The 27,751-nt window shown below is 67.2% G+C and overlaps 9 protein-coding genes across 9 annotated transcripts; 4 read left to right on the forward strand and 5 right to left on the reverse strand.

Moving 5' to 3' along the window:
- Positions 1–135: 135 nt before the first annotated feature.
- Positions 136–3,377, reverse strand: RHOBADRAFT_55667 (laccase; the record flags this gene model as incomplete). Its single annotated transcript, XM_018417959.1, has 18 exons — positions 136–328; positions 400–472; positions 566–766; positions 842–848; positions 925–935; positions 1,028–1,066; positions 1,142–1,253; positions 1,333–1,553; positions 1,616–1,637; positions 1,706–1,864; positions 1,939–2,098; positions 2,176–2,412; positions 2,539–2,645; positions 2,714–2,809; positions 2,873–2,942; positions 3,012–3,099; positions 3,168–3,245; positions 3,304–3,377. The coding sequence occupies 18 exons, from the start codon at positions 3,375–3,377 to the stop codon at positions 194–196; spliced, it is 1,890 nt and encodes a 629-aa protein (XP_018268614.1). The 3' UTR covers positions 136–193.
- An 888-nt stretch (positions 3,378–4,265) lies between these two features.
- Positions 4,266–8,548, reverse strand: RHOBADRAFT_55668 (uncharacterized protein; the record flags this gene model as incomplete). The annotated part of the gene is made up of 14 exons (XM_018417960.1): positions 4,266–4,537; positions 4,603–4,648; positions 4,721–4,964; positions 5,055–5,537; positions 5,602–5,665; positions 5,735–5,906; positions 6,029–6,292; positions 6,375–6,647; positions 6,733–6,935; positions 7,054–7,212; positions 7,294–7,368; positions 7,503–7,632; positions 7,759–8,247; positions 8,438–8,548. 14 exons carry the CDS (start codon positions 8,546–8,548, stop codon positions 4,266–4,268), a joined length of 2,985 nt encoding a protein of 994 aa, XP_018268615.1.
- Positions 8,549–8,810: 262 nt separating this feature from the next.
- RHOBADRAFT_55669 (uncharacterized protein) lies at positions 8,811–9,332 on the forward strand (the record flags this gene model as incomplete). Its single annotated transcript, XM_018417961.1, has 2 exons — positions 8,811–9,043; positions 9,126–9,332. The coding sequence occupies 2 exons, from the start codon at positions 8,811–8,813 to the stop codon at positions 9,220–9,222; spliced, it is 330 nt and encodes a 109-aa protein (XP_018268616.1). The 3' UTR covers positions 9,223–9,332.
- A 46-nt stretch (positions 9,333–9,378) lies between these two features.
- On the reverse strand, positions 9,379–10,585 carry RHOBADRAFT_65567 (uncharacterized protein). Its single transcript, XM_018418735.1, has 3 exons — positions 10,236–10,585; positions 9,731–10,157; positions 9,379–9,644 (listed from the first exon to the last, which is right to left on the reverse strand). The coding sequence occupies exon 1, from the start codon at positions 10,538–10,540 to the stop codon at positions 10,295–10,297; it is 246 nt and encodes an 81-aa protein (XP_018268617.1). The 5' UTR covers positions 10,541–10,585; the 3' UTR covers positions 9,379–9,644; positions 9,731–10,157; positions 10,236–10,294.
- Positions 10,586–12,323: 1,738 nt separating this feature from the next.
- RHOBADRAFT_48876 (uncharacterized protein) lies at positions 12,324–13,320 on the reverse strand (the record flags this gene model as incomplete). The annotated part of the gene is made up of 3 exons (XM_018415200.1): positions 13,117–13,320; positions 12,919–13,050; positions 12,324–12,806 (listed from the first exon to the last, which is right to left on the reverse strand). A coding segment is annotated over exon 3 (393 nt), but the record flags the coding sequence as incomplete, so codon positions are not given.
- Positions 12,920–13,324, reverse strand: RHOBADRAFT_2966 (uncharacterized protein; the record flags this gene model as incomplete). The annotated part of the gene is made up of 2 exons (XM_018412879.1): positions 12,920–13,050; positions 13,117–13,324. Coding segments are annotated over 2 exons (339 nt in total), but the record flags the coding sequence as incomplete, so codon positions are not given.
- A 3,448-nt stretch (positions 13,325–16,772) lies between these two features.
- On the forward strand, positions 16,773–20,018 carry RHOBADRAFT_55672 (uncharacterized protein; the record flags this gene model as incomplete). The annotated part of the gene is made up of 11 exons (XM_018417962.1): positions 16,773–16,897; positions 16,959–17,046; positions 17,117–17,248; positions 17,334–17,510; positions 17,578–17,802; positions 17,873–18,070; positions 18,151–18,254; positions 18,318–18,439; positions 19,139–19,221; positions 19,292–19,342; positions 19,414–20,018. The coding sequence occupies 11 exons, from the start codon at positions 16,773–16,775 to the stop codon at positions 19,930–19,932; spliced, it is 1,824 nt and encodes a 607-aa protein (XP_018268620.1). The 3' UTR covers positions 19,933–20,018.
- Positions 20,019–20,105: 87 nt separating this feature from the next.
- Positions 20,106–23,739, forward strand: RHOBADRAFT_55673 (uncharacterized protein; the record flags this gene model as incomplete). The annotated part of the gene is made up of 12 exons (XM_018417963.1): positions 20,106–20,293; positions 20,358–20,586; positions 20,692–20,947; positions 21,019–21,113; positions 21,181–21,569; positions 21,646–21,860; positions 21,922–21,945; positions 22,026–22,044; positions 22,110–22,935; positions 23,056–23,185; positions 23,256–23,305; positions 23,394–23,739. 12 exons carry the CDS (start codon positions 20,106–20,108, stop codon positions 23,667–23,669), a joined length of 2,697 nt encoding a protein of 898 aa, XP_018268621.1. The 3' UTR covers positions 23,670–23,739.
- Positions 23,740–25,217: 1,478 nt separating this feature from the next.
- Positions 25,218–26,629, forward strand: RHOBADRAFT_46617 (uncharacterized protein; the record flags this gene model as incomplete). Its single annotated transcript, XM_018414825.1, has 2 exons — positions 25,218–25,654; positions 25,729–26,629. The coding sequence occupies 2 exons, from the start codon at positions 25,218–25,220 to the stop codon at positions 26,627–26,629; spliced, it is 1,338 nt and encodes a 445-aa protein (XP_018268622.1).
- Between the last annotated feature and the right edge of the window lie 1,122 nt (positions 26,630–27,751).

Below are 27,751 nucleotides of genomic sequence, written 5' to 3' on the forward strand. Positions count from 1 at the left end.
CATCGAACGAGACGAGAGCGGGGGCCCGGAGCCGACCATGCTGGACGGCGACTCGCCTTTTCGCTCTCTTGCACGACGAGCAACAACGGCTCTGCATGCCGCTCGACGACGGCGAGACGCTCGGCGACGGCGGGAGAGCCAAACGAAACAGATGCTCGAGAGTTGCAGACCCGGACGACCTCCTCGCTCGCGCTCATGCCGCCTTCTTGCCCGTGACCGCCTTGAAGCCGCGCTTGATCAACCCTCCGCCAGCAGCCTTCTTGGCCGCCATGTCGTGGAGCACCTCCTCCTTGAGCTCCTCGGCGTCGAGCTCGCCGCCGAACGCGTACTGCGGGCGAGAGGTCCGAGAGTCAGGCGACATTCGACAGTGCGACGGTCGATGCAAGGAGGGAAGCGAACCCAGACGACCGTGATCATGCCGAGAAGCGCCGTCAAGACGCATCCGGCGAGCGCACCCTTGGCCTTGGGCGTCCTGTCGAGGGAGAAATGGCGAAGAGGAAGGCGGACAGGAGGCAAGGTCAGGACCGCGCCTGCTCGCAGACGTTCCGAGAGGAGGGGGACGCACCAGCCCGTGATGTGCTCCTGGTCCCTTGGACCCTTTGGCGCACCCGCAAAGTCGGTCAACGACATCTTGCCGGCGGCGTTGCCGGTCGTCGAGATGCCCTGCGCCTCGCACTGGTCGACGATCTGCTGCGGCAGCGTGAGGGCCTGCTGGGCGCCGAGAATGTCGGTCATGAAGACGACGGCGAGGCCGGCTTCCATGTGCCTGTGACCGGGAGAGGGAGCTGTCAGTCCGTGAAAGAGGAAGAGGGGAAAAGGAAGGGAGGACGCTCGGACGCACCACTGGACTGTTTGACGCGGGACGGGGGCGTAAGAGGGTCAGTGAGGTCGTCGTGCGAGTCCTTGAGAGAGATCTGTGCGCACTGTGGCAGTGGCTGCGTGCGTGAGAGGGCAAGGTCAGGACGCGTGCGACTTGGGAAGGTCGACAACGACCCGCTCTCAACAAGAGCGAGGGGAAGGCACGCACAAGATCCACGCGCCCGGGTTGTACGCCTGCCACGCGATGCTGACGAGAGGGAGGAGGGGAACGAGACGGGTCAGTCCTCGTCGGCGGTGGAAGAGGGAGGAGGGACGGGCGCACTTGACGGCGCCGCCGGCGGGAACGATGATCGTGTCGCGCCTCATCGGGTTCACGGCACCGAGGGTGTGTGGAGGGTTGAGCAGAGGGTCGTCCGAGGTGACGTCGGTCGCGACTGCAGGAGCAAGGTCGGGTCGTCAGGTCGGCTCGGCTGGGCGTTCCTCCTCACGCCGACGATGCGAGAGGGGGCGCACCTCGAGTGACCTGGAACGTCGAGCCGTGAAGGTGGAACGGGTGAGCGTTGGCGTCAAAGTTGATGATCATGAGGTCCATAACGTCGCCCCGGTTGAGGAGGTGCTGCGCCGTCTGCGGGCCGTACGCCTTGGGGTCGAGCGAGTCGTTGCCCATGGACAGCATCGTCATGAGCGAGGGCGTCTCGGGAGCGACCCAGGTGATGTTGTCGAGCATCGAGGCGCTGCGGGCGTGCGAGGCGTCAGGCTTCGAGCGCTCGGGAGGACGAGGAAGAGCGGGGCGCACCGGTTCACGCCATTGTCGAACGCTGCGCGGAGGAGAGACAGGGTCAGGACAGACACGATGAGAGAAGGTGTACGAGGAGAGGCGACGCACCGTCGAACCAGACGTCGAGCTCGAGCGAGGTCGTCGGGACGAACTGCTCCTCGGCGACGAGCGGGACGAAGAGGTGGTCCTCCATGAGGCCGAGCTTGTTGCGGAAGCCCGACTCGGCAGTCGGGTTGCCCTCGCCGTACGAAATCGTCGTCGTGTAGTCTGCGAGGGAGCGCGAGTCAAGCTTTGACCGTCGAGGGGCCTGAGCGAGGTAGGTCGAGCGAGAAGAGACGAACTGAGCGTGAGGCCTTCAGGGACCGTGTCGAACATCGAGTCGTCAAAGTTGGCGTGGACAAGGTAGTTCTGCGACGTGTCGTTGCGCGCCGTGACGAGGATCGAGTACCGCTGAGCGACCGAGAGCGTGAGGAAGTCGACCGGGTACGGCTCAGTGTCGATCTGCGGGAGCGACAGACGGCGTCAGGACACAGTCCACGGCGTCGTGGAGGGTCGAGGGGAGCGAGATCGGGACGCACGCCGTCCGCCTCGATGACCTGCATCTCGTGGCCGTCGATCCAGAAGAAGGACATGGCGAACACGCCCGTGTTGAGCACGCGCAGGCGGTACGTCTTGCCGGCCTCGAACGGGATCGACAGGTTGCCGTTGAACTGGACGTTCTCGTTCGACGGGAGGTAGGTGCCGTTCTGCGCGGCGTAGATGAGGAGCGCGTCGGGGACGGGCTCGGCGCCGGTCGGGTTGTACTTGTTCATAAACTGCAAAGCGGGCCCGAGGGGAGCGTGAGTAGGTCGTCTCGGACGTGACGAAGAAGTGGCACGAGAAAGGGCGAAGCCGTTGTGGCGGGAAAGTGGACCGGGGCGAGACGAGGAGAGGGTGCGCACCTGGTTGTTGAGCTTCGTCGCGCGCTCGTGGTACCAGTCGGACAGGATGATCGTGAACTCGTCATCGTACTTGTGAGGCTCCTGCTCGGCGTGAATGATGAGAGGCGCTGCGCGAGGTGGGAGCAAGGTCAGTACGGCGTCTTCTGCTCGAGAAGAGGCTCGAGGGTCGACGCACCCCGCAGACCATCTTGGTACGCGACGCTCGAGTGGCTGTGCCACCAGTACGTGCCGTGCTGCAGGTCGACGGGCACCTCGTAGGTGAGAGACGAGCCTGTGGACGAGACGAGGTGAGCAAGGTGAGGGAGAGCGGACGCTAAGGGGGACGAGGGCGCACCTGACGGGATCGGGCACTGCGTGACGCCGGGAGCGCCGTCGTAGTACGCGGTACCGTTGAAGAAGATGCCCTGTCACGCGAGACAGAGGGGCAGTCAGCCAACGCCGCACGAGAGAAGGAGGGAGAGAACGAGACGGACGTGGTGGTGGATCGAGCAGCCCATGTCGAGGCTGTTGAGCGCATGGATCCGGACCGTGTCGTTGGCCTTGACGTTCAGGATAGGCGGCCTGCAGGAAGCGAGTCGAGGTCAGTGCCGCGTGAGGAGGTCCAAGAGAGGGGAGAGCTCGTCGCTCACGGCCAAGTTCCGTTGACGCCGACGACCCAGGGCTTCTCGAAGCCATCAGGGCTCGCAGTCGTGTAGGTGAGGTTGTACCTGCGGGCGACTCGAGGTCAGAAAGGCCGCGGCGATCGAAGCGAGAGGGGGGACGCACCACTTCTCGACGAGGTCGGCGCTGGCGGACGAGGCGAGAGCGAGGACGGCAAGCGCAGAGAGACCGGCGCGCATGTTGTCCGCGAGACTGCGAGGCGCAGCGTCGAGGAGGAGAACGACGAGGAGGGAGGGAGGGCGAGGAGGGAAAGGGCAGCGAGAAAGCTCTTGTCAGATTGTCGGGCATCTCGCTGGCCATGGATCACCCGTCCCCGCGCTTTGGCCCGTGGGAGCGAGGCACGGAGGCGCGCAGCTCGAGCGAGGCGAGATGCGCCCGTCTCGCGAGCCGGACGCCGGAGCGGTGCGAGCGGCCGCGCTTCCCTTGCGCCCTCGAGCTCCTGGTCCCTGTTCTCTGCACTGCGCTCCCCAGCTGGACGAGGGATCACTCAAGCCGGACCTCGTCGAGCGGGCGAGCAAATTCGCTCGTTTGCGGTCTGGACTCGTCGCTCGCTGCGCTCGATCACGTTCTAAAATCGGGGTCTCGTAACGAGACCTTCTCGCCGCTCTTTCGAAGTGCGCGAGCGAGTTCAGCGAGGACGAACAGCGAGAGATGCACTTGCGCGACGACAGCCTTCAGCGCTTCGTTGCAGGTCCCTGCCCGAAGAGCGGCTCGCTGCAGTTCGGCGACTTGAGAAGGTGCCCAAGTGGGCAGAGCCGGAAGCCGCACAGGGTGCAGCAACGAACGAGTCTCGACGACGCAGTGCTCGACGAGCGTGCAGAGAGCGCGACAGGAGGAGAGCTGAAAGCCCTGGAACGAGAGGCGTCGGCGCGAGGGCGCGCTCGAACCTCGCGGACTTCTCGAGTCTCGCTCGCCGAGCTGCGGCCGGGTCAAGCGCTAGAATGTCAGACAGCTACAGGCAGGACACATGGCGACGTCGACCAGGACGCACGCCGGGTATGGACACAGGCGCCTCGCTCAAAGCAGGGGTATGGACCTCCTCCTCCTCCTCGACCTCGCTCGCACGCTCAGTAGGTCCTCGCGAGCACCTCCCTCGCCCACTCGCTCGCCTCGAGCCGCTCGCGGTACTCCTCATAGACGCCCTTGAGCGCCTCGAGCTCGGCGTCGACCCTCGCGTCCGGGTCGGCGGCAGGGAGCGCCTTGGTCGCCACGGCCCATGAGTCGAGGAACGCCTCGACGAGCGCCGTACCGGCGGCGATCTCCTCGGCGGGGAGCAGCGCAGAGGGAGGCGGGGCACGAGGGGCGGCCATGCGAGTGTCGGTGTCGTCGGTCGGCGCGGCTGTAGGTGCAGGCGACGTCAGGTCGGTCGTGAGGAGGGACCAGAAGAGGGCGACGGGGACGCACGCTGCGAGCCAAAGTCCTCGAGGTCGTCGGCCTTGCGCTTGGCGAGCTGTCGCCGGGATAGGGGCCAAGGTCAAGAAGTGCTCGAGGCTCGGAAAGGCGAGAGCGAGAGTGGGCGCACCTTGACGACCTCCTCGGGAAAGTTGGCGAGCTCGGCGACGTGGATGCCGAAGCTCTGGTCGCACACGCCGGGCAGGACCTTGTACAGGAGCGTGATGTCGCGGCCGGTGAGCGTGTTGGGGTTGGCCTCGACGTGCGCCTCGACGTGCAGGTTCTGGACGTGGGCGACTTCGTTGGCGAGCGCCGTGAGCTCGTGGAAGTGGGTGGCGAACAGGACCGAGGCGCGCGTGACGGTCGACAGGTGTCTGTGCGGCGACGAAAGAGGGCGCGAGGACAACAAGGGTCAGGGCCGGCCGTCGAGGACGAGAAAGAGGGGGGCAGGACAAGGGACGCACTCCGAGATGGCCCACGCGAGGCCGAAGCCGTCGTACGTCGACGTGCCGCGCCCGAGCTCGTCGATGATGACGAGGCTGTCGCGCGACGCCTGGCGGAGGATGGCGCTCGTCTCGAGCATCTCGGCCATGAAGGTCGACACGCCCTTGAGCTGCGAGTCGCCGGCGCCGACGCGGCACAGGACCGAGTCGAAGATGGGCACCTCGGCGCTCGCGCACGGGACAAAGGCGCCGATCTGGGCGAGGAGGGCGATGAGGGCCGTCTGGCGGATGAAGACCGACTTGCCGCCGGCGTTCGGGCCCGTGATGATGCAGAACTCGCTCGTGTCGCGCTCGAGGTGGACGTCGTTGGCGATAAAGTCGATGCCCTCCTGCACCTCGAGGCACGGGTGGCGCGCCTCGTCGAGCTTGAGGCTGCCGGCGCCGCGCTCAAACACGGTCGGCTTGACGTACGGGATGGGCGCGACGAGGGCCGAGTTGGCGAGGCTGTAGCGCACGCAGAGGGTGAGCTGTGCTGCCTTTGCAGCAGGAGGAGAGGGCGTGGACGCACCTGGCGATCACGTCGACGTGCGCGAGGACCGTGTTGAGCGCCTCGAGGACCTCGCAGTACGACGCTGTGTGCTCGTGCCACCGAGTCAGTCTCGACGTCGCAGTGGACGGGCACAGAGGGCGGACAGACGTACCCGCGATGCCGATGACGTCCTTGACGAGCCCGCTCTGCTTCTTCTCGTACGCCTTCTGGATGTTGCGGTGCTCCTCGTTGAGGCCCTTGAGCGGCTTGGTCGTAAAGTGGACGCCGTTGGTCTGCGACTTGAGCTCGATGTAGCCCTTCTTGTTCTTGATCGCCGTCGCCTCCTGCACGAGGCGGGAGAAGGGAGAGAGGGAGGGGAACGAGGTGGACGAGGTCAGGGAACGGCATGCCGACTCTCGACGACGACGGTGACGACGGCGATGCAGGAGAGGTCGACGGGACGCACCTTGCGCGTGAGGCGGAAGCAGTGCCCGTAGAGCGCGTTGTGCTCAAAGTGGAGGACCTTGCCGTCGGTGTCCATCTCGAGGTCGTCGGCGACGCGGTGGTGCTCGACGTCGAGCTGGTCCCGGACGCCCTCGAGCTGGGCGTGCAGGTCCTTGAGGCCCTCGTCAAAGTCGGCCTTGATGGCAAAGTTGTGGCGCGAGAGCTCGGAGAGGTCGATGGTCGTCTCGACCATCTCCTGGTACGTGACGAGCGACGCCGTGTGCTCCTGCGGACGTTGCGGTACACGTATGCGTGAGCGGGCTCGACGACGAGACTCGAGGCAAAGAGAGAGAGAGAGCTGGGCGCACCTGCAGCTGAGCGAGCCAGAGCTCGTCGATCAAACCCCTCCACCGCTTCTCTCCTCCACCCTCGGCGCCCTCGTCCTTCTCGCCGTCGCCCATCTCAGCGTCGCCGTCCTGGTCGTCCTGCGGCGCCTCGACGCCCGTCTCGAGGCACGTGACGAGCCCGGGGAGGAGGAGCACGGCCTGGTACACGCGCACGACGTCCTCGAGCGAGGCGGCGCCCTTCTGGAAGCGCTTGCTGATGCGGTGAAAGTCGGGCATGCTCTTGAGGAAGTCGTCCTGGATAAGGGGGTGTCGCCTCGAGATGAGCTTGACCGGCCTGTACGGCGAGAAGGGGAGAGAGGAAGGAGGGAGGGGGACGCACCGTCAGCGCCTGGCGGAACTCGTCCTTGGTACACAGGCACTCGACGAGGTCCTGCCGCTGAAGGATGACGTGACGGTTGACGAGCGGCTGCTTGAGCCATTGGGCGAGGAGGCGAGTGCCCTGCGCCGTCTTGCACCGGTTGAGAAGGCCAAAGACCGACATCGTCTTGGTCGAGCCGCCGAGGCCGGTCGGGTCGGGCATGACTGCGAGCGCGACGAGCGAGAGTGAGCGACTGTCGCGGCTTCGTGTCCACTCGCTCGGGGAAGAGGAGGGCTATCCACTCGACGAGACAAGGCCGGGCAGAGAAACGGGTCGACGCACGGTTCAGGGCCCGGACGGCGCTCGCGTCGAGGCGCATGTACATGCTCAAGTCGTGCGTCTTGAGGTTGTAGGCGCCAAAGTTGGCCGAGTCGGCCATGAGGGCCGAGTAGCTGACGATGGCCGACATGGACGACATGGCGACGCGCTGGTCGAACTCGGCTGTCGACAGCGGTGCAGGACGGTGCGTGAGTGCTGGTGACTGAGAGGGAGAGAGGCGAGTGGAAGAAGGAGGGGACGCACGCCGCGTGGCCATGAGGAGCGAGCTGCGCAGGAGGCGGTTCAAGTCCTGCTCGACGTCGCCCTTGGTAAACTCGCCTGCGCGCGATGTGCAACAGAGTCAGTGATACATCCCGAGAGAGGAGAAATTGCCGGGCGGCAAGGCCCGACAACTGCCTCGAAAGGCGAGGCGGCCACCGGGACGGGCGACGGGAAGAAGCGCGAGGACGCACTCTTCTTGCGCGGCGTGATGACGATGCCGCAGCGCTGCAGCAGGGAGTTGAGCTTGCTCAGGTCGTAGTCGAGCGCCTTGTCCTGGTCGACGACGAGCGCCTCCTTGACGCCGAGCTGGATGAGGAGGGCCTGTGCGCGGGGAGGACGAGGGCGAGTCGTGGCTGGGTCAGTGCGCATGCCTCGACAAGGCCAACCGAGCGGCGCAAGGTGCCACCCGCCAGGCAGCAGATCGAGACAGGGACAGCCGGGACGCACCTCGGTGTTGCTGAACAGGTCGTTGTCGACGAACTCGGCGACGCCCATCTCCCTCGCGCTCACGTCGGCGTACGCGACGCCGACCGTCTTGACGCCGTCCTTGACCTGGACGCGGATGGCGACGAGCACCGGGCTCGCGAGGAGGTCGGTGTGGGCGAACAGGAGGTCCTCGAGCGGGCCGAGGTTGCCCGGGCTCGCCGCCTTTGCGAGGCGCCATTTTGTCGCGCCGCGGCCGACGCCGCCCGACTCGGGCTCCCAGATCTCGACGCGGAGCTGCTTGGCCGTGAGGGCGTCGCGGAGGAACGACTGGGCGACGGCGTGCGACAGGGTGACGGACGCGAGGCCCTCGGGGTCGGTCGCGGTCGGCGAGCCGAGGCGCTTGACCGAGGTGAGCGTCTTGTAGTGGTGCGTCGCGACGTAGAGGGCGTCGGCGCCGTAGGCGCAGTAGAAGTCGGAGCGGTCAAAGAGGCGGATGGTGCCCTCGGGCGTCTGCGAGGAGGACGACGGCGGGGCAGGCAGGGTCAGTCCTGCGGCTTGTGCGCGCCCTCAAACAGTTGCTGCGAGTCCACCAGGTGGACCGGTGAGGCCTTGGCAGCGTCTCGAGGCCAGGAACGCGTCGCCACACGGTGCACGACTGGATCTCGTTCGACTCGGGAGGAGGGGGGGAAGGGGGACGGACCTGGGGCAGCTTGCGGATGGCGGTGCACACGCGGTTGTCGTCTTCGAGCTTCTTGAGGTCGTCGTCGGGGCCCTTGGCCTTTGCCTTTGTCGGGTACTGCGGGTTGACCATGGTCGCGGGGGGGACGGCGACGAGGCGAGTTCGAGGCAGCGAGGGCGAGAGGTGCGACGGGCGCGCTGTGGCGGGTGCTCGTGGGTGCCTCTGGCGAGCTTGGTCGGGCAAGCAGGCGCGCAGGCAGGTCGGGTGAGGAGGAAGGAGCGAGGTCGACCTTGGTCCGGCTCGACCTCATCTCTGTCGACCTCTCGCTCCTCGACAACAGCACCAAGCACGAGCACAGCACAGTCGCTAGCTCCGAGACTACCGAAGCGAGCCAATGCCCTCCGACCTGCGCTCCACCGCGTCCCGGTCCCACCCTCCCCCTCCTCCTCCTCCACCTCGCTCCCGACTGCGCCTCCCTCGCCGCCCCTCGCCGCTCAAGGTCTTCCTCACCTTGTTCGCCCTCACCCTCTACCTCCTCACCGCCCTGCGCTACTCGCTCCCGCCCTTTCGCCCCTCGACCGAGGACCGCGTCCTGCGCTCTCGCCCCGCCTTGCGCAGCGTCGAGCGGTGCGCCCTCGCTCTCTCTCTATCGTTCCCTCGACTGACCGCACGGCGACGCTGACCCAGCGAGCGACACCCCGTCCCGCAGGTACTCGCCGCAGCACAAGTACAGGCCGGCCTCAAGCCCGGTCGTCCAGGTCGTCGCGCCTGACGGCTCGAGGCGAGAAAAGGGGCGCTACTACTGAGCTGGGGTGCGGGCAGGCAGGTCACGACGAGAAGCACAGATGGACACTGGACGGCGCGCAGACACTCGAGTCGACGTCGATGCAACGACGATGACGCTTTCGCTTTCCTTCTCGTGCCTTTCTTTTCCTCTCGCGCGGCGACGACGGACGCGGCGAGAGAGCTGAGAGGAAAGATGTCCGTTTCAGAGAGGCAAGCGAGGTCCATGAGGGTGTATACAAGGGAGGAGAAGAGGCGAGGCGAGCACGCGAGGAGTGGTACAAAGAGGGAGAGAGAGAGAGAGGAAGGGTCGGGCGAGCGCACTCTCCTGCAGAGAGGAAGAAGAGGCGCCGCCCACATCAAGCTCCGAAGGCGCTTCTTGCTGCGTCGGCGGTGGATGCCGAACAAGAGAGCGCGCACGCGGTGAAAGCTCGACCCTCGTGCCCTGCAAGTCGACCGAGGCGTCAGGGCTCGTCGCTCGCCGTCTCGACACCGAGAAAGAGATAGAGAGAGAGAGAAGGAGAGACGGACCTGGAAAGGGAGGACTCGCTGCGCGAGAAGAGTCCCGCCCGAGCTCGCTCGAGAAGAGCGAGGTAGGGGCGCACGACGTCGGTCACGGCTCCTCGAGCAGGGCCGCCCCACAGTGGGACAGCCCGCCTTGCTGAGGTCGGAAGTATGCTGGCCTCGATCGCTGGTGGTGGCACCGCACAGGTGCTGGGGGGGAAAAGGGGAGGGGGACGAAGAGCCTCGACGACGACAAAAGATGCCGCCGAGGACGACGAGGAAGGGAGGGAAAGGGGGGTGCGGTGCGAGCGATGTCGTCGGCCGGCATGAGGCGATGGCCTGGCATGCAGATCGTGGGGTGGGTGCGGAACAAGAACAGGTGAGGGCACTTGTCGCAGGTGGGAAGAGGTGGTGGGGCGAGGGCGGTTGCGGCGGCGACGTCGAGGCTGAGCAGCTGCACGGTGACGAGACGAACGTCAGGTGACAAGCTCGAGGCGTGCAAGAGTGGCGAGGAGTGTGAGAGAGGACGAACCCTGGACGAAGGTCTTGAGGCAGCCCTCGCGGTTCAAAGAGGTGGTGGGTGCGCGAGCTCTAGCCAGAGCCCGACGCGCCGACGCCGACGTCGAGGTCAAAGTTGAACTCGTCGCCGTCGTGCTGGTCGTCGTCGCGGTCGAGGTCGTCGTCGTCGTCGCCGGCAAAGTTGCCCTCGCGGTCGATGTGCTCGTCGTGGACGGCGGCGCAGTGCCTCGCGCGGTCGTGACGGCGGCTGAACATCTTGGGGCACACGGGGCACTGGAACTCGCGCACGCCGAGGTGCGACTTGTAGTGGCTCGCCATGTTGAAGTTGCGCGCGAACGCACGGCCGCACCCGGGGTGCGGGCACGTGAAGCGGCGCACCTGCTCCTTCTTGGCCGGGCGGCGCTTGGTCGAGCCCTTCTTGCCCTGCCCGACGGGGAGCCGGATCTTCTGCTGCGTGCCCATGGCGACGGGCAGCGCCGAGACGGGCACGGTCGCGCCGGTCGGGAGGACGAACGTCGCCTCCTGGTCGGGCGACGCCGCGGGCACGACGACGGGCGCCGTCACCTTGGGCTTGGGCGGCGCCGGCGCCGGCGAAGGCGACGCCTTGACCTCGACAGGGCGCGACTGCTCGCGCTCGACGACGGGCTGCGACTGGGCGACGGCGACGGGTGCGGCCGGGGCGGCCGACGTGGCGGACGACGAGACAGGTGCGGCCGTACCCGGAGCAGGGACGAAGTAGTAGGTGCCGTGCGGCGTCTCGATGGCGGCCGGAGCGGGCGCCGACACGGGGACGGCGACGGCGTAGATGGCGCCGTTGATGGCCTGGAACTGGAGGTGCTGCTGCTGCTGCTGCTGCTGGTAGTGCTGCTGCTGCTGGGCGGCGACGGCGGCGAGCGCAGCTTGGTCCGAGATGGCGGCGGCGAATTGGCCCGCCGTGAAGCCCGCAGACGCCGCACCCTGCGAGAAGAGGGCCTCGGCCTGGTGGTGCGAGTGCGCGTACGGGTGCTGCTGGTACGGCGACGGCGTCTGCTCGACCTGGTACTGTGCGTACGACGCGTGCGACGCGGCGGGCGACGGCAGCTCGAAGCGCTGGACGGCGGCGGCGAACTGGCCCTGGTGCTGGGGCTCGAGGGCGACCGGCGACGGGGCAGGCGGCGCGAACGCGTACATGGCGGCTGCGTTGAGGGCGACGGGGGCCTCGAGGTGGTCGACGACCGAGGACGACGAGAACGAGCCGTGGTTGAACGAGGCCGTGGGCAAGGCCGAGTGCTGCGAAGACGTGCCGCGGGCGAGGTCCAAGATTGGCTTCGTCTCGACCTGCAAGGTTTGCGGGCGGGGCGCGTAAGTACAACGGCTCTGCGAACGTCTCGGACTGTCCTTCCGAGAAGCACAGCCCCGAGGACGGGAGAGAGAGAGAGGGGTCGGGGACGCACGAGAAGAGAGGCATCCTCGAAGCTGGCATCGCCGGCCCACGCGCCCTCGTACGGGTTGACGGCCGCACGCGTTCCCTCGACGACGACCGCCTTGTCGAGCACGGGCGAGCCGCGCGGCGTCGAGTGGTGCGACGTCGCGGGGGACGAGGCGCGGTCGGAACCACCGGCCGACCACGACGGCTCGGGCGTCGACGCCGACGAGGCGGACGACTCGTGGAGCGGGGCCGAGAAGTCGCCAAAGCTGGCCTGGTAGTCGAACGCGGCCGTCGAGGGGCTCGGGAGGTAGGCGGCGAGGGACCCACCTCCGAAGAAGTGCGAGGGGGATGGGAGGACCGAGAAGTCGGCGCCGGGGAAGTGCAGGTGCTCCGTCTTGAGCTGGAGGGGCTGCATCGTGTGTGCGTGTGTCGGACCGGCGGGTGGGCGAGGCCGGCAGAGGTCGAACGAGGGAGAGAAGAAGGGGGGGGGACCGTTGCTCCGCTCTCGGCGCGGCGCGGCGGCCTTCTTCAGGCACCGCCTCCGTCTGCCAGCGGTGCGGGCTTTTTTGGGCCGTCTCTCCTCGCGCGTCTGGCGGGCTCGTAGATTCTCAGCCGCACGGCGTCGCCGGCAGGAGCGAGCGCTTTGTGCTGCGGCTCTCTCTGTCTCTCTCTCTCGCTCCCTCGCGACCGGAGCCCGCACGGACGACTGAGTGCGCAGTACAGGAGGCGCAGGAAGAGGGGAAGGTGCACAACGCCCGCGCCGAGGCACAGAGGGGAGAGAACGAGAAGCGCGAGGGCCGGGCGAGGCAGGGAGAAAAGGGGAGGGGCGAAACGAGGTCAGGGTGAGGGAGAGAGGGAGGGACAGCTGCGGGAGGAGGGAAGGTTGCAGCTGCCTGCCGACTCGGTCGACGAGGTGGGGATGAACGAGGGGGAGGCGCGAGGACGAGCCGCAGCGTCGGCAGGAGAGGGAGGCGGCGAGAGAGGGAGGAGGGGGAGAGGTGACCTGGGTCGAGGCGAGGCGCCGTCGACGAGGCGTAGGCTATGGCGGCGGCAGCGAGCGGAGAAGAGAGTGTCGAGAGGGTGCTCATGTGGAGGATGCGGTGGGAGGCCGCTGAGGGCCGAGAGGGGTTTCGCTGTCGGACGCCGACGATTCCTATTTCCTGACGACGATCGGGACTGTGAAAAGGACGCACTCGATCAGTGACCGATTCCAGGATGTGTGTGAGAGAGAGCGTGAGCCAGAGAGAGAGTGAGAGAAAGGGAGGAAGAGAGGGAGAGAGGGACGCACCGACGATGACGACGACGAGGATGGCGATGCCGACGGCGATGAGGATGCGCATCTTCATGTCCTTCCACCACATCTGCTTGCGCACGCGATTGGCGCCACGGCGGAACCCTTGTGCGCTCTGCGCGAGGTTGTCTGCGGCACAGGGAGCGCGAGTCAGTCCAGGTCTGGGAGAGGGTCGAGGAGAGCGGCACGACGGACCGGTCTTGTCCTGCAGCGCGTCGAGGCGCTCGCCGCGCTCAGCAACCTTGGTGATGTTCTCGCGCATGATGCCGACCGTGTCGTCGATCTGCTGCTGGATCTGCGCCGTTTTGTTGTTCTTGCCGCCGCTGCCGGAGCCCGAGGGGCCGGGGCCGCCGCCGGGCATATTGGGGTTGCCGCCAGGGACGTAAGGGTCGTACGGCTCGGACCTGCGTGCGTAGGAGGAGGGCAGAGCGAGGTCAGCGGCTGTGCAGCCGGAAGAGGGATGCGGAAGGGGCTTGAGGGGGAGCTCGGTGGCCGCGCCCGCCGTGGCAGCGCGCTCGTGCACGGAGCCTGCCAGGCTGTGGGAGCACTCGATCCCGGCGCGTGTGGCTCTGCCCGTCGCGCCGCTGTCGCCGAGAGATCTGGTCGCCCCCCACCCCGCGTGCGCCTCATCGCCCTCGTCCCGCCGCGTCGTCCACAGGCCTCGAGAGAGCGGCAAGGGGCTCACATGGTGCTGCAGAGAGGTGCTCGAGGGGTATCGAGAGTGAAGCAAGCGAGCGCAGGTGTGTGCAAGAGCAAGGCTCGTGCCGAGCCTCGTCGGCGGCGAACGAGCGCTGGGAGCTCACTTTGCTCGCCTCCTGCGAGCCGACATGTGCCCAGTTCTCTCTGTTATTGCTTCGAATGGCCTGCCAATCAACAGAGGAATCGCAGAGACCCGCTCGCGTGAAGCGCTCGTCCAGCTGCTGCGCACGGCGACAGCGCTCGCTCGCTCGCAGACACTCGCCGGACCGGCTGTGCAGCCAGAGAGACGACGAGGAGGTGCCCGTATGTTGCACGAGAGGCGCTGCGCTACAAGCGCCGCTCGACCTCCTGCACCGCCTCCTCGACCCGCCCGAGCAACTCGCCGACAAGCTCCAGCTCGAGCGCCAGCCCCGGTCCCGCCCCGGTTCCGTCTCCTGGTCCTCCCGCCGAGGCAGTGAGCCACTTGACGAGCTGTGCGCGGAGCGGGCCGAGCAGTCGCCTGCGCAAATTGGCGAGGGCTGACGGGTCGGCGATGCCAGTCTGCGCGACCGAGCTTGTCAGAGACTGTGGCCGGCTGAGGCCGCAGTAGAGGCGATCGAGGGAGACGTGGGTGGACTGGAACGCACCCGGTTCTGCTGATCCCTCTTCAGAAACACGAAGAGGAGGCTCAGGCGCTCCATGACGCCGGCGCGATGTTGCTCGACAAAGTCGCTCGGCTCGAGCGCGTCGACGGCGAGGCCGGAGGGGTCGAGGTCGAGGAGGGCGTTGCCGAGGGGCGACGAGAAGAAGGTGCCGCTCAGAAAGAGCGATGGCGACGATGGCTGTGCAGGGTGCGAGGGCAGGAGGCAAAAGTCAACGCTCGGGAAAGGCCAACGAGCGACTGCGTAGAGAGAGGAGGACGCACTGGAAGATCGAGCTTTTGCAGAAGCACCTCCTTGACGATCCCGACGCTCGCCGCTCGCAGGCTTGGTGCGGGGCAGTCGACGACGAGCTGCTCGAGAAGGTTGACCTGGGTCGCCTCGCCGTCGACCGTGTCGCCGTCGGCGGTCGTGACGAGCCGCGTCAAAAGTCGAAAGGCGAGGAAGCGAGTTGGTGGGTCGGGCGACAGCGAGGCGAGCGGCGTGACGATCTGCAGGCGAGGCGACGTGAGGCAAGGCAAAGTCAGTTTCCCCGGACGAGAGGGCCGCACGAGAAAAGGCGAAGGGGACGCACCTCGACGAGGTCGAAGAGGAGGTCGACGTTGAACGGCTTCTCGAGCTCGAGCTGCTGCTCGACGCACCACCACAACCAGCACATCGCCTCGTCCTCGGCGAGCCGAAGCGGCGGGTCGACCTCAGCGGCCCTCAGGATGTCGAGCGACTCGGCGAGTAGTCCCTCGACGGGCCGGCCGAGCTGATGCGAGGCGATGCTCGGGTTCGCGGCAACCGTGTGGGCGAGGAGGACGAGTGCGCCGAGTCGAGATGGGCGAGATGCATCGCGCGACAGGACCGTGTTGACCAGGCTCGACGGGTTGATGCGCATCATGTGCAGCACGCTCTGCGAGTGTGTGAGACGATGAGGGCGTGTTCCCGAGAAGTAGGAGGGCCGGAAGAAAGGGCGACGCACCTCGACGAGCTCCCACACGAGCTGACTTGCTGTCGGCGACGATGGCGGGCCTGGTCGGCGGTATGTCGGGAAACGCGCGAAGAAGAAGGTTGAAGCGATGTCGACGGGCATGGACGGGTGCAGGAGCGCGACGGCGTCGTACAGGTACGTCTTGAAGAGGGCGAGGGCCTGCGCGAGAAGATGGTCAGGTCGGGACGGTGGTGGGCGAGAGCTGCTGGACGCACCGTATCTTGCGCAGCTCGGTCGCCCTCTGCTGAGCTGACGATCCACGCGCCCACGTTGCGCAAGAAGAGGACGACGGCTCGAAGAAGCCCTTGGGCGAGCGGGTCGCCGTGGTGCCGCGCGCCGCTCGTAGTTGATGCGGCCACGAAAGGGCTTTGACGAGCGACGTCGGTCATGGCGGAGCGCATCTGCTTGACCGCCGACTCGAGGAACGGCAGCGGCCGCTTCGCCTTGACGCGGACCAAGGCTGCGCGCGAGGTTGTGGCTTCGTCAGGTCGGGTCTCGTGGCAAAAGAGGAGGAAAGGAGGGGCGCACCGCTTGCGTACATGGTCGTTAAACACGCGAGGCGGAAGGCTGCATCTCGAGCGTCCTCGACGGCGTCGTTGTCGTCGTCGTTGGCCGACTCGTCCATGCCGTTCTCGGAATGGGGCGACAGCTGCTGCTCGACCGCCATGACGACCTCCTTGGGGCTGCAGACCGTCGCGACAAGAGTCAAGCAGGCCTTGACGTGGTCGCTCGTGCTCATCGAGCGCTCGGGGACAGGCTCATCGGCGGCGAGGAGGGGGACGAGGAAGTCGAGGAGGAGGAATGCGTCGGCGAACAGCGTGGTCTGCAGGAGGGGCTGGTCAGCTCGGCCGCAGTGAGGTAGTGAAAGTGGACGCACGCACTGCAAGGTCCCGACCGTCTTGTCTGATCTCGTGCGCCTCGCTGGAGAGTTGGATGAGGAGCTCCTTGGCGAGGTCGGCCCTCGCCTCGCGCGACGCCTGGAGCCGTGTGGCGCGATTGATACGGTCCAGCAAGGGCATGGACGGGCCTGCAGCAGAGCTCATCGTCGAGTGAGAGCGGTTGACGTCGAGCGAGCAGCCGCGCAGGCGGACAGCTTCTCTCCTCTCCTCCTCCACCCTCGCACCGCGAGATGAGCTGCAGACGTTCCGCACAGGCTGCGTCGCTGCCGCAGGCCCGCTCAAGCTGGCGAGCCTGCCTCTCGCCGCCGGTCTGGCGTCTGCCCACCTCGTCCTCCTCGAGCCGCCGGGGCGGCCGTCGGCTTTCAAGGCGAGGAACTCGAGTGAGGGCAGGAGCGGCAACTCGCCGTTCCAGGTCCGGCACGACACGCAGCGCTGTGCCCGTGGGCAGTCCCTGAGTGATTGCGCGCTGCGTGGGTCGGCGTGGCAGCTCGTTCGCTCGATCGTCGAGCCGAGGCTCGAACGTGGCTCGCAGCACGTTCACTCGAGGTTACCGGCTCGTTGCGGAGCATCCGCTTCGTCGCTCTGCCTGCTCGCTACAGCTGCTCTCTCGCTCTGCCGCACGCGGACTCGGGGCGCAAGATGGAGCCGACTGCTCCTGACTCGCCCTACGCTGCGGTTCTCCTTGCTCTCGAGTGGGAGCTCCGGCCCACGCCCTCGCCCGGCTTTCGCAGCCGTGCACTGTTCCTCGAGGCCCTCACCGCGTCGTGAGTCGTGCAGCACTCCCTCCTCGTCGCGCACGCCAGTACTGACTCTTTGCCTCTCCAGCTACGTCGCCGTCGCCCTCGTCTACCTCACTATCCTCCGACGACGCGCAGAACTTTCGTCCGGGTCGAGCACACCGCTCCTGCGGAGAGTGAGTCCACCCTGTTTCCGCAGCTCTCTGCGGTTGCCGTCACCGTCGACTGACCTTTCAACCCGCCTAGGTGACGTTGCCGGCGGGCCGCCTCCTCGTCCTCGATACGACCTACTTCTTGCCGTGCACCACCATCGTCATTGGCGCTCTCAGCCTCGGCAACCTTGCTGCGCTTTCGTCCAAAGACGTCGGCGCCGGTACCGTGCGTCCTGATCCTCCTTCCCTTCCTCCCTCGTCTCGCCTCGAGCGCCGGCAACTGACAATGTCTCGAGCTCGTCACGCAACAGGGCGTCCAGTTTGCCCTTCGCGCCTTCCGGGGCGTCTTGTTGTTCCTGCAGGGGTGGAGCCTGACGTTCGCGGCGCTCCAGGGCCTGTGGGTCGCGACTCGGACCCGGCGCCCAAGCGCACGCACGGCCAACGCCGTCTTCCTCGGCGTCGGAGGCTGTGGAGCTCTCGTCGGCCTTGTCCGTCCCAATTTCCTCGACTGTCAACGGGCGAGAGCGAGAGACTGACCTGCACGACCCCCCGCAGGCAGTCGGCTTCGTCACCCTCGTCGCCGGCGAGCGCGTCAACGGTTGCTACGTTTGGATCCGCTCGGCGTTGCGCATCATCGAGCAGAACCAGCTCGCCTCGGTCGCCGCAATCCTGCGCATCGCGCCTGGCGTCGACGCGCTCCGAGAAGCGGTGCACAACCTGCGCACGGTCCTGTTGGCCACCTTCGCCGTTCTAGCGACTCTGGCGGTCGGCGTTCTCGTCGTACGTCCTCGTGTTCCTCTTCTCTTGTCGCCTCGGGCGGAACGCTCACCTCTTCGCCCACTCCTCGCAGCTGTGCTCGTGCGGCCTCCTGGACGTGGTCGCGCATGAACCCGTCGCGGCGCCGATCCAGCTCCCGAGCACGCCTCCCATATCGCCGGTCGATCTCGAGAAGAGCGAGTTCATCGAGGACATGTCGGCCGTCGAGGGCGGCGGGCTCGTCGACTTTGAGGCGCTTCGAGTCGAGAAGGCGAGGGACGACTTGGCCGTGGTGCGCCCGCCTTTCTCTCTCTCCCTCACATGAACCAGCGTCTACAGCGAGCTTACATACACTCGGTATACCTCTTGCAGACTTGCCTCACGGTCGGCCTCCTCGCCGTCGTCATGGCCTGCTCCTTGGCCTTCTCGGTCAACCTCGCCGTGCACGACCGCATCTTTGGCGTCGCGAGCTTTGCGTGCGTGACGTCCCTCTTGCACCCGTACTCGCACTGGACGGACCTGACACTCTCTCCTCGCAGAGCCGAGGTCGCCCATCTCACTTTCGCCTACGTCTACTCGGTCGTCCAAATTGTCTCGCTCTCGATCCTCCTGCATCACGCACTCACCGAGCGCACCGCGCCCGAGCTTCCTGCGACGCCTGGTGCGCCGTCTTCCTCGTCTCGGAGCCGCCTTCCGCCGTCGTCGCGCGTCCTGAGGCGCCTGCGGCTCTTCGGGGTGCGTGCGAGACGGTGGATGCCGAAGGGTCTGGTGCAGCAGGGCGGGGCAGGGCGCAGGACACATCTGTAGCAGTATCGCATCCGAGCTCGGCGGGCAACGTTCCTTCTCAGCTTGAGCCGCGCTGCCGTCGTCCAGTCTCTCGAGAGCAGCTTGAAGCGAGAGGAGAGACGGGTCGGCTCCCACAGGTTTGGGCGCCTTTCCGCCGCACATCTGTCTCATGGAACTATGCGCGCTTGTTCCCCCCGCAAGAGCGCGCACGGAGGCGAGAAGTCGCCTGCTGCTCGCGCGAGCCGAATCTCGCCGCTGGCAGAACGGCTCGACCACCAACCACCACCTCGACGCTGCCACTCGCGCTGCTCGCGAGTTGCGCACACCGTGCCTGAGCCCACACAAGCAGCCCCCCGCCCGCCGCTCGCCCTGTGTAACCCTCGCGTCGCCAACTCGTCCTCCTCATCACCCCGAACCCCCCACCGACGGCCGACACATCTCGCCAGCATCTCGAGATACGTGCACCCGCCAGCACTAGACTCGAAAGATGGCCTGTGAGTCCACCGGCCTGTCCCAGCTCTCGCGAGCCGCCTGTCTGCCCCGCCTTTCCCTCACTGACGCTCCTCCTCGCCAGCCGACAACAGCTTCCCGACACCGGGCCAGCTCGTCGACAAGGTCCCTCTGATCCGCAACCCGGGCTTCTGGGTGCCCAAGCCGGTGCGTCCTCTCGTTTGCGGCCGTCTCTCGCCGTTCGGGTCTCGGACCTGACCCTCTCGAGCACCGGCAGGTCGAGCTCCCGCCAGACATCCACCCTTTGCCGGAAGATGTACACGCCTATGTGCGTCCCCCTATTTCTCTGCGGACCAAGCCCTCGCAGTGGCTGACCCTCGTTCTCGTGTGCGCGCACAGTTCGTCTACCCTCACTCGCTCGAGGCGCACGTCCTCTCGACTCTCCCCGCCGCCCTCGACACGCTCCAGCAGACGCACACCCAGCGCCTCGCCCTTCTCGCGAGCTACGCCGAGTCGAAGGAGCGCGCCCGCAAAGCCCGTCTGAACCAGGTGGCGCCAGGCTACGCCGAGGGCGGTGCGGCGCTCGAGCCGGTGCGGCGCGAGACGGCTGTGCCCAAGTCGGCGGCGGCGGCGCAGAGGTCGTCTCGCGCGCAGAGGGAGAACCTCTTGGGCGGGTCGGACGAGGACGAGGCGGCGGTGACGGCGCCGAGCGAGGGGAGCGTCTTGGGCGAGCCGAGGGCCAACTCGCCGGGCGAGATGGGCGCGGCGACGATCGACAAGATGCAGCGGGACCAGATGATGGACATGTTCGCCGGGCTGGACCGGCTCGACTCGACGTTGAGCGGCGGCGGCGGCGGCGGCGATGGAGCAGGCAGGTCGGCGGGCCGAGCAGGTGGTGACCTCGACGACCTCATCTGATCCTTTGTGCGCGGACGTAGCCCCTTGCGAGCAGCCTTTCCTGTCCATTGTACACCTATGCAATGCCGTTCAGCGTTTCTGTCGCGAAAACCGTCATCGCCTCGATCGGCCGGCTCCTCGCCTCGTCTGGATCTCTCGACGCTCCACCAGCCTCACCTCCTTCTGCGCTCGACATGGCTGAAGCAGGCCCGTCTCACCCACACCCGCCGCCCAAGCCTGACGCGCCCAAGCCCGACGCCAAGGGCAAGCCGACATTCGCTCGCCGACTCGCCGGCAGCAAGGGCGCTCGTCTCGCGGCAACAGCATGGCGGTGGAAGGCGCCTGTGTTCGGTGTGCTCGCTGTGGGCTATGTGGGCCTCGTGTGCGTCCCCTCTCGCTCCTGCGTGCTCTCCCGCCGAGCTCACCTCGTCCCTCCTCCGCAACAGCTACAGCGCCGAGAAGCAGAAGGCGCGCAAGCGCGACACGATCCCGGACAAGACGTACCTCTACTGGAAGCTGTACGACGGCGGCATCGTCGAGGCCAAGTCGACCGGCTCGTCCCTCAACTACCTGTTGAGCTCGTCGCAGTCTGGCGCACCAGAAGAGCCGCCACGCGTCATGACCATCTTTGACGTCGTTCGCACGCTCAAGTTCATCGAGAACGACGACCGAGTTGTGCGTCCCCTCTGCCTGCCCTGCGCCCTCGACCAGGGCCTGAGCGCTCACCTTCGACCCTCCCCCCTCCCACCCTCTTCCTCGCCCTGCCCCCTCTCTGCACAGCGCGGCATCATCGCCGACTTTTCCCATACCTCGCTCCCGTCCGTCCCGTCGTACAACCTCGGCCTCGCGCAGCTCGAGGAGATCCAGGACGCCATGCTCGAGCTGCGACGGGTCAAGCACGACAAGTTCGGGCCCGAGGGCTGGCGCACCGTGGCCTGGACCGACACGTTCACGAGCCAGGGCCAGTACCTCCTCGCGTCGACCTTTGACGAGGTGTACTGTCAGCCGACGGGCGAGGTTCCTCTTGTCGGACTCGGTGCGTCGGATCCCCTCCCGGCCCTCTCTCGCGCAGGTCAGAATCACTCACGCATTTGCCGCGCCTCGCAGGATCGACTACGCCTTTCTTCGGTCGACTCGCACGTTGGCTCGGCATCGAGGTGCACGCTGAGGCGAGGAACGAGTACAAGTCGTTCATCAGCCCTGTGCGTCCACCTCTCCCCGCATGTTCGTCCCGCAACCGCCCTCACCGACACGTCGTCACTGCCACAGTACACGCGCGAGGAGTTCACCGAGCCGCAGCGCGAGAACCACGCCCAGCTCATCAACGACTTGAACGACAACCTCCTCACCTACATCGGGCGCAACCGCTTCCCCGAGAAGGGCGGCCAGGGCTCGCTCGACCACGTCCGAGCGCTCACCAAAGTCGGGCCGTTCACGGCACGCACGGCGGTCGAGAGCGGCCTCGTCAACGGCACGACCTACCGCCAGGACGTGCTCCACTCGGTCACGGACGAGGGCTTCGGTGGCGACCCCGAGGTCAAGTTCATGGGCTTCTACCACTACCACAAGGTCCTCGAGCGCGCCGTCGAGAAGCACATGAAGGAGGCGGTCGAGGTCGGCGTCGTCTACGTCCTCGGCGGCATCGGCGACGCGGGCGAGTGCGTCGACAGCTCTTTCTTCTCCCTGAGCGACCCGGCAATGTCTCGGTCCTGACGTCTCTCCCTCTCTGCGCAGGTTCGGTACAGCGTCGATCGTGCGAGGACTCAAGGAGGCCGGCGAGGACGAGACGATCGGCGCCGTCGTCTTGCGCATCGACAGCGGCGGCGGCGCCGTCGTCGACTCGGACACGATCTGGGGCGCCGTCCGCGAACTGCGCGTGAAGTACGGCAAGACGGTGGTGGCCAGCTTCGGCAACGCGAGCGCCTCGGGCGGGTACTGGATCAGCACCCGTGCGTGGGCTCTCTCTCGCTCCCCCATGAGTCACAAACTGACTCTCTGACCGGCCTGCAGACGCCGACGCCATCCTCGCCGCTCGTACGTCCTCTGTTTCGCTCCATGTTGTCCCTCTCGTCCTCGTCTATTCCGGCACTGACGCTCGTCGCCTTGCCTCGCAGCTTCGACCATCACCGGCAGGTGAGCCCTCTCGCCCCTCTTGAAGCGCCCTACCCCGGTTACTGACGACGGCCTCCTACCTGCAGCATCGGCGTCGCCTCTCTTCGTCCCACGTTCCTCCAGTCCTTCTTCGACCGCTTCCACGTCACCCTCGAGTCGTTCTTCACCGGCTCGCGCGCCCAGGACCCGACGCACTCGCTCACGCCGGCCGAGCTCGAGCGGCACTCGCGCAGCGTCGACGACATGTATGACGACTTCAAGCGGCGGGTGTGCGAGGGGAGGGAGATCAGCCCGGACGTCATCGAGGGCATCGCCGGCGGCAGGGTCCTGAGCGGGCTCAAGGCGTTCGAGCTCAACGCGCCCGAGGAGCTCATCCGCCAGATCAAGGGCCTCGACGTGCCGCCGCTCGATGTCGAGCAGCTGCGCACGGTGGGCGACGCGTCGGTCGCGCCGGTCGAGGTCGGCGGCGCCGAGTCGACACCGGTCGCCGTCCTGCCCGAGGACCAAGAGACGTCGCCGTTCGCCGTGCCCGAGGTCGAGCTGCAGGCGATCGTCGCACCTGTCGCCGACGCCGCCGGCGCCGACACCTCGGCGAGTGCGTCGGCGGCGAGCCCTTCGCCGGGTCCCTCACCGACAACCTCGACCTCTTCCTCTTCCACCGTCGCCAACGTCGCCGCAGCCGCCCTCGACAGCTCCGACACGACCTCTTCCATCACCTCTCGTAGGACCTCGACCGACGCCTCGACTGAGGCGGCAGGCGCGCCGGCGGCGGGACCTGCAGCGCGGCGCCAGGTCGGCGGCGTCAATGGTGCGGCCGGCACGTACGAGTACGAGCCCGGCCCGTACGGCCGAGGCCTGATCGACGGCTTGGGCGGTCTGCGCGACAGCGCCATCTACGCGTGCCAGCTCTTTGTGCGTGCCTCGTCCCTCCTCTCGCCCTTCCCTTTCGCCCTTCTTTTCGTACCCCTCTCCCCGGTCGCCATCTTTCCTCGCCAGAGCATGCAGCCCTGACCATGGTCCCACACGACGCAGATCGCCAACGGCATCGCCGGGTACAAGGAGCAGAACCCGGGCGCCACGGACCAGGACGCCATGCGCGAGCTGCTCCCCGACGTCAAGTTCGTCCAGGCCGACAACGGCGAGCTCGCTCTCGCACTCGATGGTGCGTCCCTTCTCGCTCGGTCCTTCGACTGCCTAGAGCGATCATATTGACCTGAGAGACTTGCACACAGTCACGCTCAAGCGGTTCCCGGTCCAGAAGAGCTTCTGGCAGCAGCTCGCCGTGCGTTGACCTCTTCCTCCCCGCCCCTCTGCCTCTCGAGCCACTCTCGAACCTTGGCTGACACCTCGTTGCACCCGTGCGCGCGCAGGACGCCTCCCGCCGCGGCGACTCGCTCGGCGACTCGGTCTCGTCCGTCCTCGTGCCGCAGCTTCACGCTCTGCGGACCGTCGCGGCACGATGGTTCCTCTCGGCCGTCGCCGACAGTGTCGTCGAGGAGCTCAACGGTTCGGCAACGCCCGGTGCGGGGAGCGGCGTCGGCCTCGCAGGCGCGCGCGGCGCAGGACTGGCGGGCAAGCTCGCGGGTGCGACGGGCGTCAAGGAGGGCAGGAGGGCCGAGTGGAACGGTGGCGCGAGGTGGATGTAGAGCTCGAGCCGACGCTCGTGGGCGCGAGGGACGCGCGAGCAATAGAACCTGCCCGCTCTCATCGAGAGTGAGATGTGTTCGAGCGTGTCGCTGCTCGGTGTTCAAGCTTCGCGGTTCCTGCTCTGTGTGAGAGCGTCGACGAGCTCTCCCTCTCGTCCAGCAAGTATGTACGTCAGGCTGAGCGGCTCCGAGGTGAGCTAGCGCACGAGCCTCGGACCTTCGAGCGAGCGACCTTCTCAAGTGCGACTGCAGCGTCGCCCGACCTCGTCGTTCTGCAGCCACAATCGAGGCCTTTCGGCGACGTGCGCGTGCTGGTTCGACGTCGTTCCCGACCGACCCGCAGCTGCATCTCGCGTGTGCGTCGTGGACCGGCCGAGGTCACTCTTCTTCCTCTCCGTGCGAGGGCTTTCCGCTCGCGGCAATGTCTCGCGCGTCTCGCGGCTCCATCGCGCTCATCTCGAGGGTCACCAGTCGGCTTTGAGCGTCAGCCGGAGGTGGAAAGCGGATCGGTCGGCGTCGAGGGGCGTCTCGACGAGCGGGAAAAGCAGGAGGCGGGGACGAGCAGGCGCGCGGCGAGGTGCGTCAACGCCGACCCGCCGGCGTTGTACCGTGACGCTCGAGCTCCTCTCGATGTGCCTCGGAACGAGCGGCAGCAAGGAAGCGGCGAGCGAGGGCGAGGTGCAGCAAGCGAGGGCGGCAGCAGTGTGCACGGACCCCGGACGCCGCCTGAGCGGGCAGCCAGAGGGGTGACGGGAAAGGGCAGCAGCACTCGCTTGAGCAAGAGCAAGTCGTGGACTCGACGTGGAAAGCTGAGCCGGCGAGGAAAGTCGCGGGAAAAACAAGGTCAAGCGGGCGGACGGGCGAGCGTGGAGAGGGCCAGGAGCTCGCCGCCTCTCGCTCACCAACCACCACACACGCGCCACAGGGTCTGAGGAGTGCACTGCAAGGTCTCTCCCACTCCCACACGCGATCCCCCGTCCCTTCCCAGGCTGCGCCTCGCGCACGCCGCCCCCAAAACCCTCCCTCTCCGCCTCCCTCGCCCTCTCTCGCCGCCTCGGCGTTTGCCCGTCGCTCTCTCCACCAGAGTAGCGCCAGACCCGTCCCCCTGCCGACTGGTAGTCGCATCGACCGCTTCGAGCACCGCAACGCCCATCTCGGTGAGTCGCCGTCGCGCCAGACCGCTTTGCGCGCCGACGAATCGGCGTGCGTCGACGCCTCGCCCGAACCCTGACTGACTCTCCTCGCCGTGTGCAGGCTGCGCGACCCGCTCGACTCGCACCCGTTCATCACCACCAACCCGCGCAACCTCCCTCCTCCTTCACCTCCTCCCCTCGCGTGATGGCGGACCTCCAGTAAACCGACACCTCCGGGACCACCACCTCGAGCCAGCCCAGCCCAGCCCGCCCAGCTAGTCGACCGACTCGCCTAGCCCGGTACCGCCAGCTGCACTCGCGCCCACCACATCACCCAGCTCCGCCAGCCAGCGGACATCTCCCGTCACCCACCTCCTCTTCGCGCCGACCACCACTCCCCCTCGGTCGCCCCGCCATGTCCTCCTGCGCCTTCACCAACTTCCTCCAGATGCGCGGCTACGGCAAGGGTCCGGCTGTCGCAGCTGGTCCCGCCGCCGTGCCGTCCTCTTCTTCCTCGTCGTCGTCGCCGTTCGGTTCCGCCGTCGTCTCGGCCGGGCCCGTTGCCGCCGCGCTCCAGCACCACGCGCCGGCGCTCAGCGCGCTCGACGTCGGGTCGCCCCACAAGCGCCAGCGCAACAAGTCGCCCGACTCGTCTGCGCCGGCGCAGCAGGAGCACGAGCTGCAGCACCACGACGCCCTGTCGGTCATCAGCGTCGACGCCGCCGTCGGCTACTTTGGCGCGTTCGCCCTCCCGTCGTCCGACGTCGACTCGTCCGCGACCGTGACGCCCGTCTCGCCGTCGCCCGTGTGCCCGCTCAAGTCGATCTTGTGCGCCCCCTCGTCGCCCTCGAGGTGCGCTCCCCCTTCTCACAATCAGGTCTTCCCGATCGACCTCGTCCCTGACTCGTTGTCCGTCCTCGAAACAGCACCGTCCCGTCGTCCCCCTGCACCTCTCCTCCCGTATCTCGTCCCGTCTCGCGCCGCTCGTCGACGAGCAAGTCGGTCCGGTTCGCTCGTTGCACCAACGCGAGCGTGTTCCCGACGCACTCGACGACCGAGTACGACCGCTCGCCGATCGTGCCGACGTGCGAGGCCCAGTCGCTCGAGATCAAGCGCTGCAAGAACGACGACGAGGACGGCGAGTGGGTCCAGTGCCAGGCGCGCGAGAAGGCGGCGGCGGCCGCGGCCGGCGCTCGCCTGCCCAAGCATTCGCCCGCGATGGAGAACCCGGTCGAGGGCGTGCACGGCCTCATCGAGGGCTCGTACTTCGTCGGCGAGGAGCGCGACGACCCGGCCTTCCCGTCGCCGACGCCCCCGTGTGGCTCGCTCGGCGTCGCCGTCGTGCCACCCGCCATCCCCGAGGCGGTTGACGAGGAGGACGACCTCGCCCTCGACGATGACGACGTCGACTTTGCGGCGCTCGACCACGGCGTCGGCGGCGACGGCGAGCTCATGTTTGTCGACGACTCGGCAGAGAACGACGAGGCGCAGCAGCAGCACGACGCGCACCGGTACGGCGACAGCGTGCCGCACCTCGTCCGCTCCGACTCGTCCGACGAGGCGTCGTCGTCGTCCGAGGAGTGTGGCGCGTCGTCGTCGTCGGTCGGCGGCATGCGCTCGAGCAGCCCCGAGGGCAGCGTGTCGGGCGCCGAGGGCGCCTCGACGGCGGCATCGTCGGTCGGCTCGGTCGACGAGCACGGGCAGCAGTGTGGACCGGCCGCCGAGCGGTGTGCGGCCGAGAAGAAGAAGAAGTTTGGGCTGTGCGCGTTGGGCAAGTGGACCCGCCAGGACCTCTTCCACTCGACCGACTCGCTCGGCGGGTTCTGAGCTCTCTCGGCGGGTCGGTCGTCGATGGCGTGTCTGTTTGGGTCGTCGGTGTTTCCTGTGTGAGGAGCGGTGACCCTCTCCCTCTCTCCCTCCCCTCTCCTCCATCTCTCCCTCCTCTCCCACCATTCCTATTCTCCCCATCTCTCCTCCCCTCGCATCTCTCGCAACTTGTCTCTCTCCTCGTCACACGCAGTATCCCTCATTCCCGTCGCGTCGAGCCCCTCGGGCGGCTCCGCCGGTGTCCTCCTCTCTCTCCTTCGTCCCCGTCACTCGTTCGCGCCGCGAGCTCTCCTCCTCCCCTTTTTTCGTACTACCTCCCTCTCTCTAGCTACGCTGTGCATGATCTCGTTTCGCGTCCCTCCCTGTCGTCCGTCGCGAGCGAGCGAGAGCTGGAAAACCGCCTTGTCCTCGACCGCGCGAGCTCCCGCCACGCTCGACACAAACACCTTTGACAGCGCCATGCTGGGCTTATGCTCGTGCTCGTCGCTGCGAGAAGTACGAGCCTGAGCGCGAGGGGCGAAAAGGCGAGACGGAGTTTTGGTCGCCCTCGCCAGTCCCTCGCCGCCGACGCCGAGTTCGTCCAGCTCGCTCCCCTTCCTCTCGTCGCCTGAGCTCTCGCCTGCTCCTCGAGGCGCGCACCACACTCGTTAGCACCACACGAGCGCAGCCCGCACCCGCCCAGACCGCTCCACCTCCTCAACCCTCCCTCTGTTGTTCGCACAACCCTCGATCTACTCGCGCCTCTTCGCCCTCGGCACCGCCTGGCACGCTCAAGAACCCGCTCAGTCCAGCCTCAGAGCTCCTGCAAACACTAGCAGGACGCGCTCGCCATGTCAGGTGCGCCCCGTCTCTGCCCCTCTTTGGTCGACCGCCGCGCAGTGCTCACGCCCCGTTCTTCCTCTCGCCAGCCGTCTACTCGATCTTTACGAGCCCGCACCATCCACCTGTACCAGACCACCTGCCAACGCTTATCGTGACGCCGCACGGCAAGCCTCAGCAAGTGCTGTGTGAGCCCGCTCCCCTTCCCCCCTCTCACGAACCGATCGCTGATCTCGCCCTCGAGCCCGCGCAGACACCTTCTTGCACACTGTACGTCCTCCCCTTCCCCCTACTGCACGTCCC

Source organism: Rhodotorula graminis (genome assembly GCF_001329695.1).
Source record: "Rhodotorula graminis WP1 unplaced genomic scaffold RHOBAscaffold_14, whole genome shotgun sequence".
Classification (NCBI taxonomy): Eukaryota; Fungi; Basidiomycota; class Microbotryomycetes; order Sporidiobolales; family Sporidiobolaceae; genus Rhodotorula; species Rhodotorula graminis.

Coding starts and splice junctions, on each gene's coding strand:
- RHOBADRAFT_65567 (XM_018418735.1), bottom strand. CDS start 10,540: ATGGCGAGCCACTACAAGTCGCACCTCGGCGTGCGCGAGTTCCAGTGC.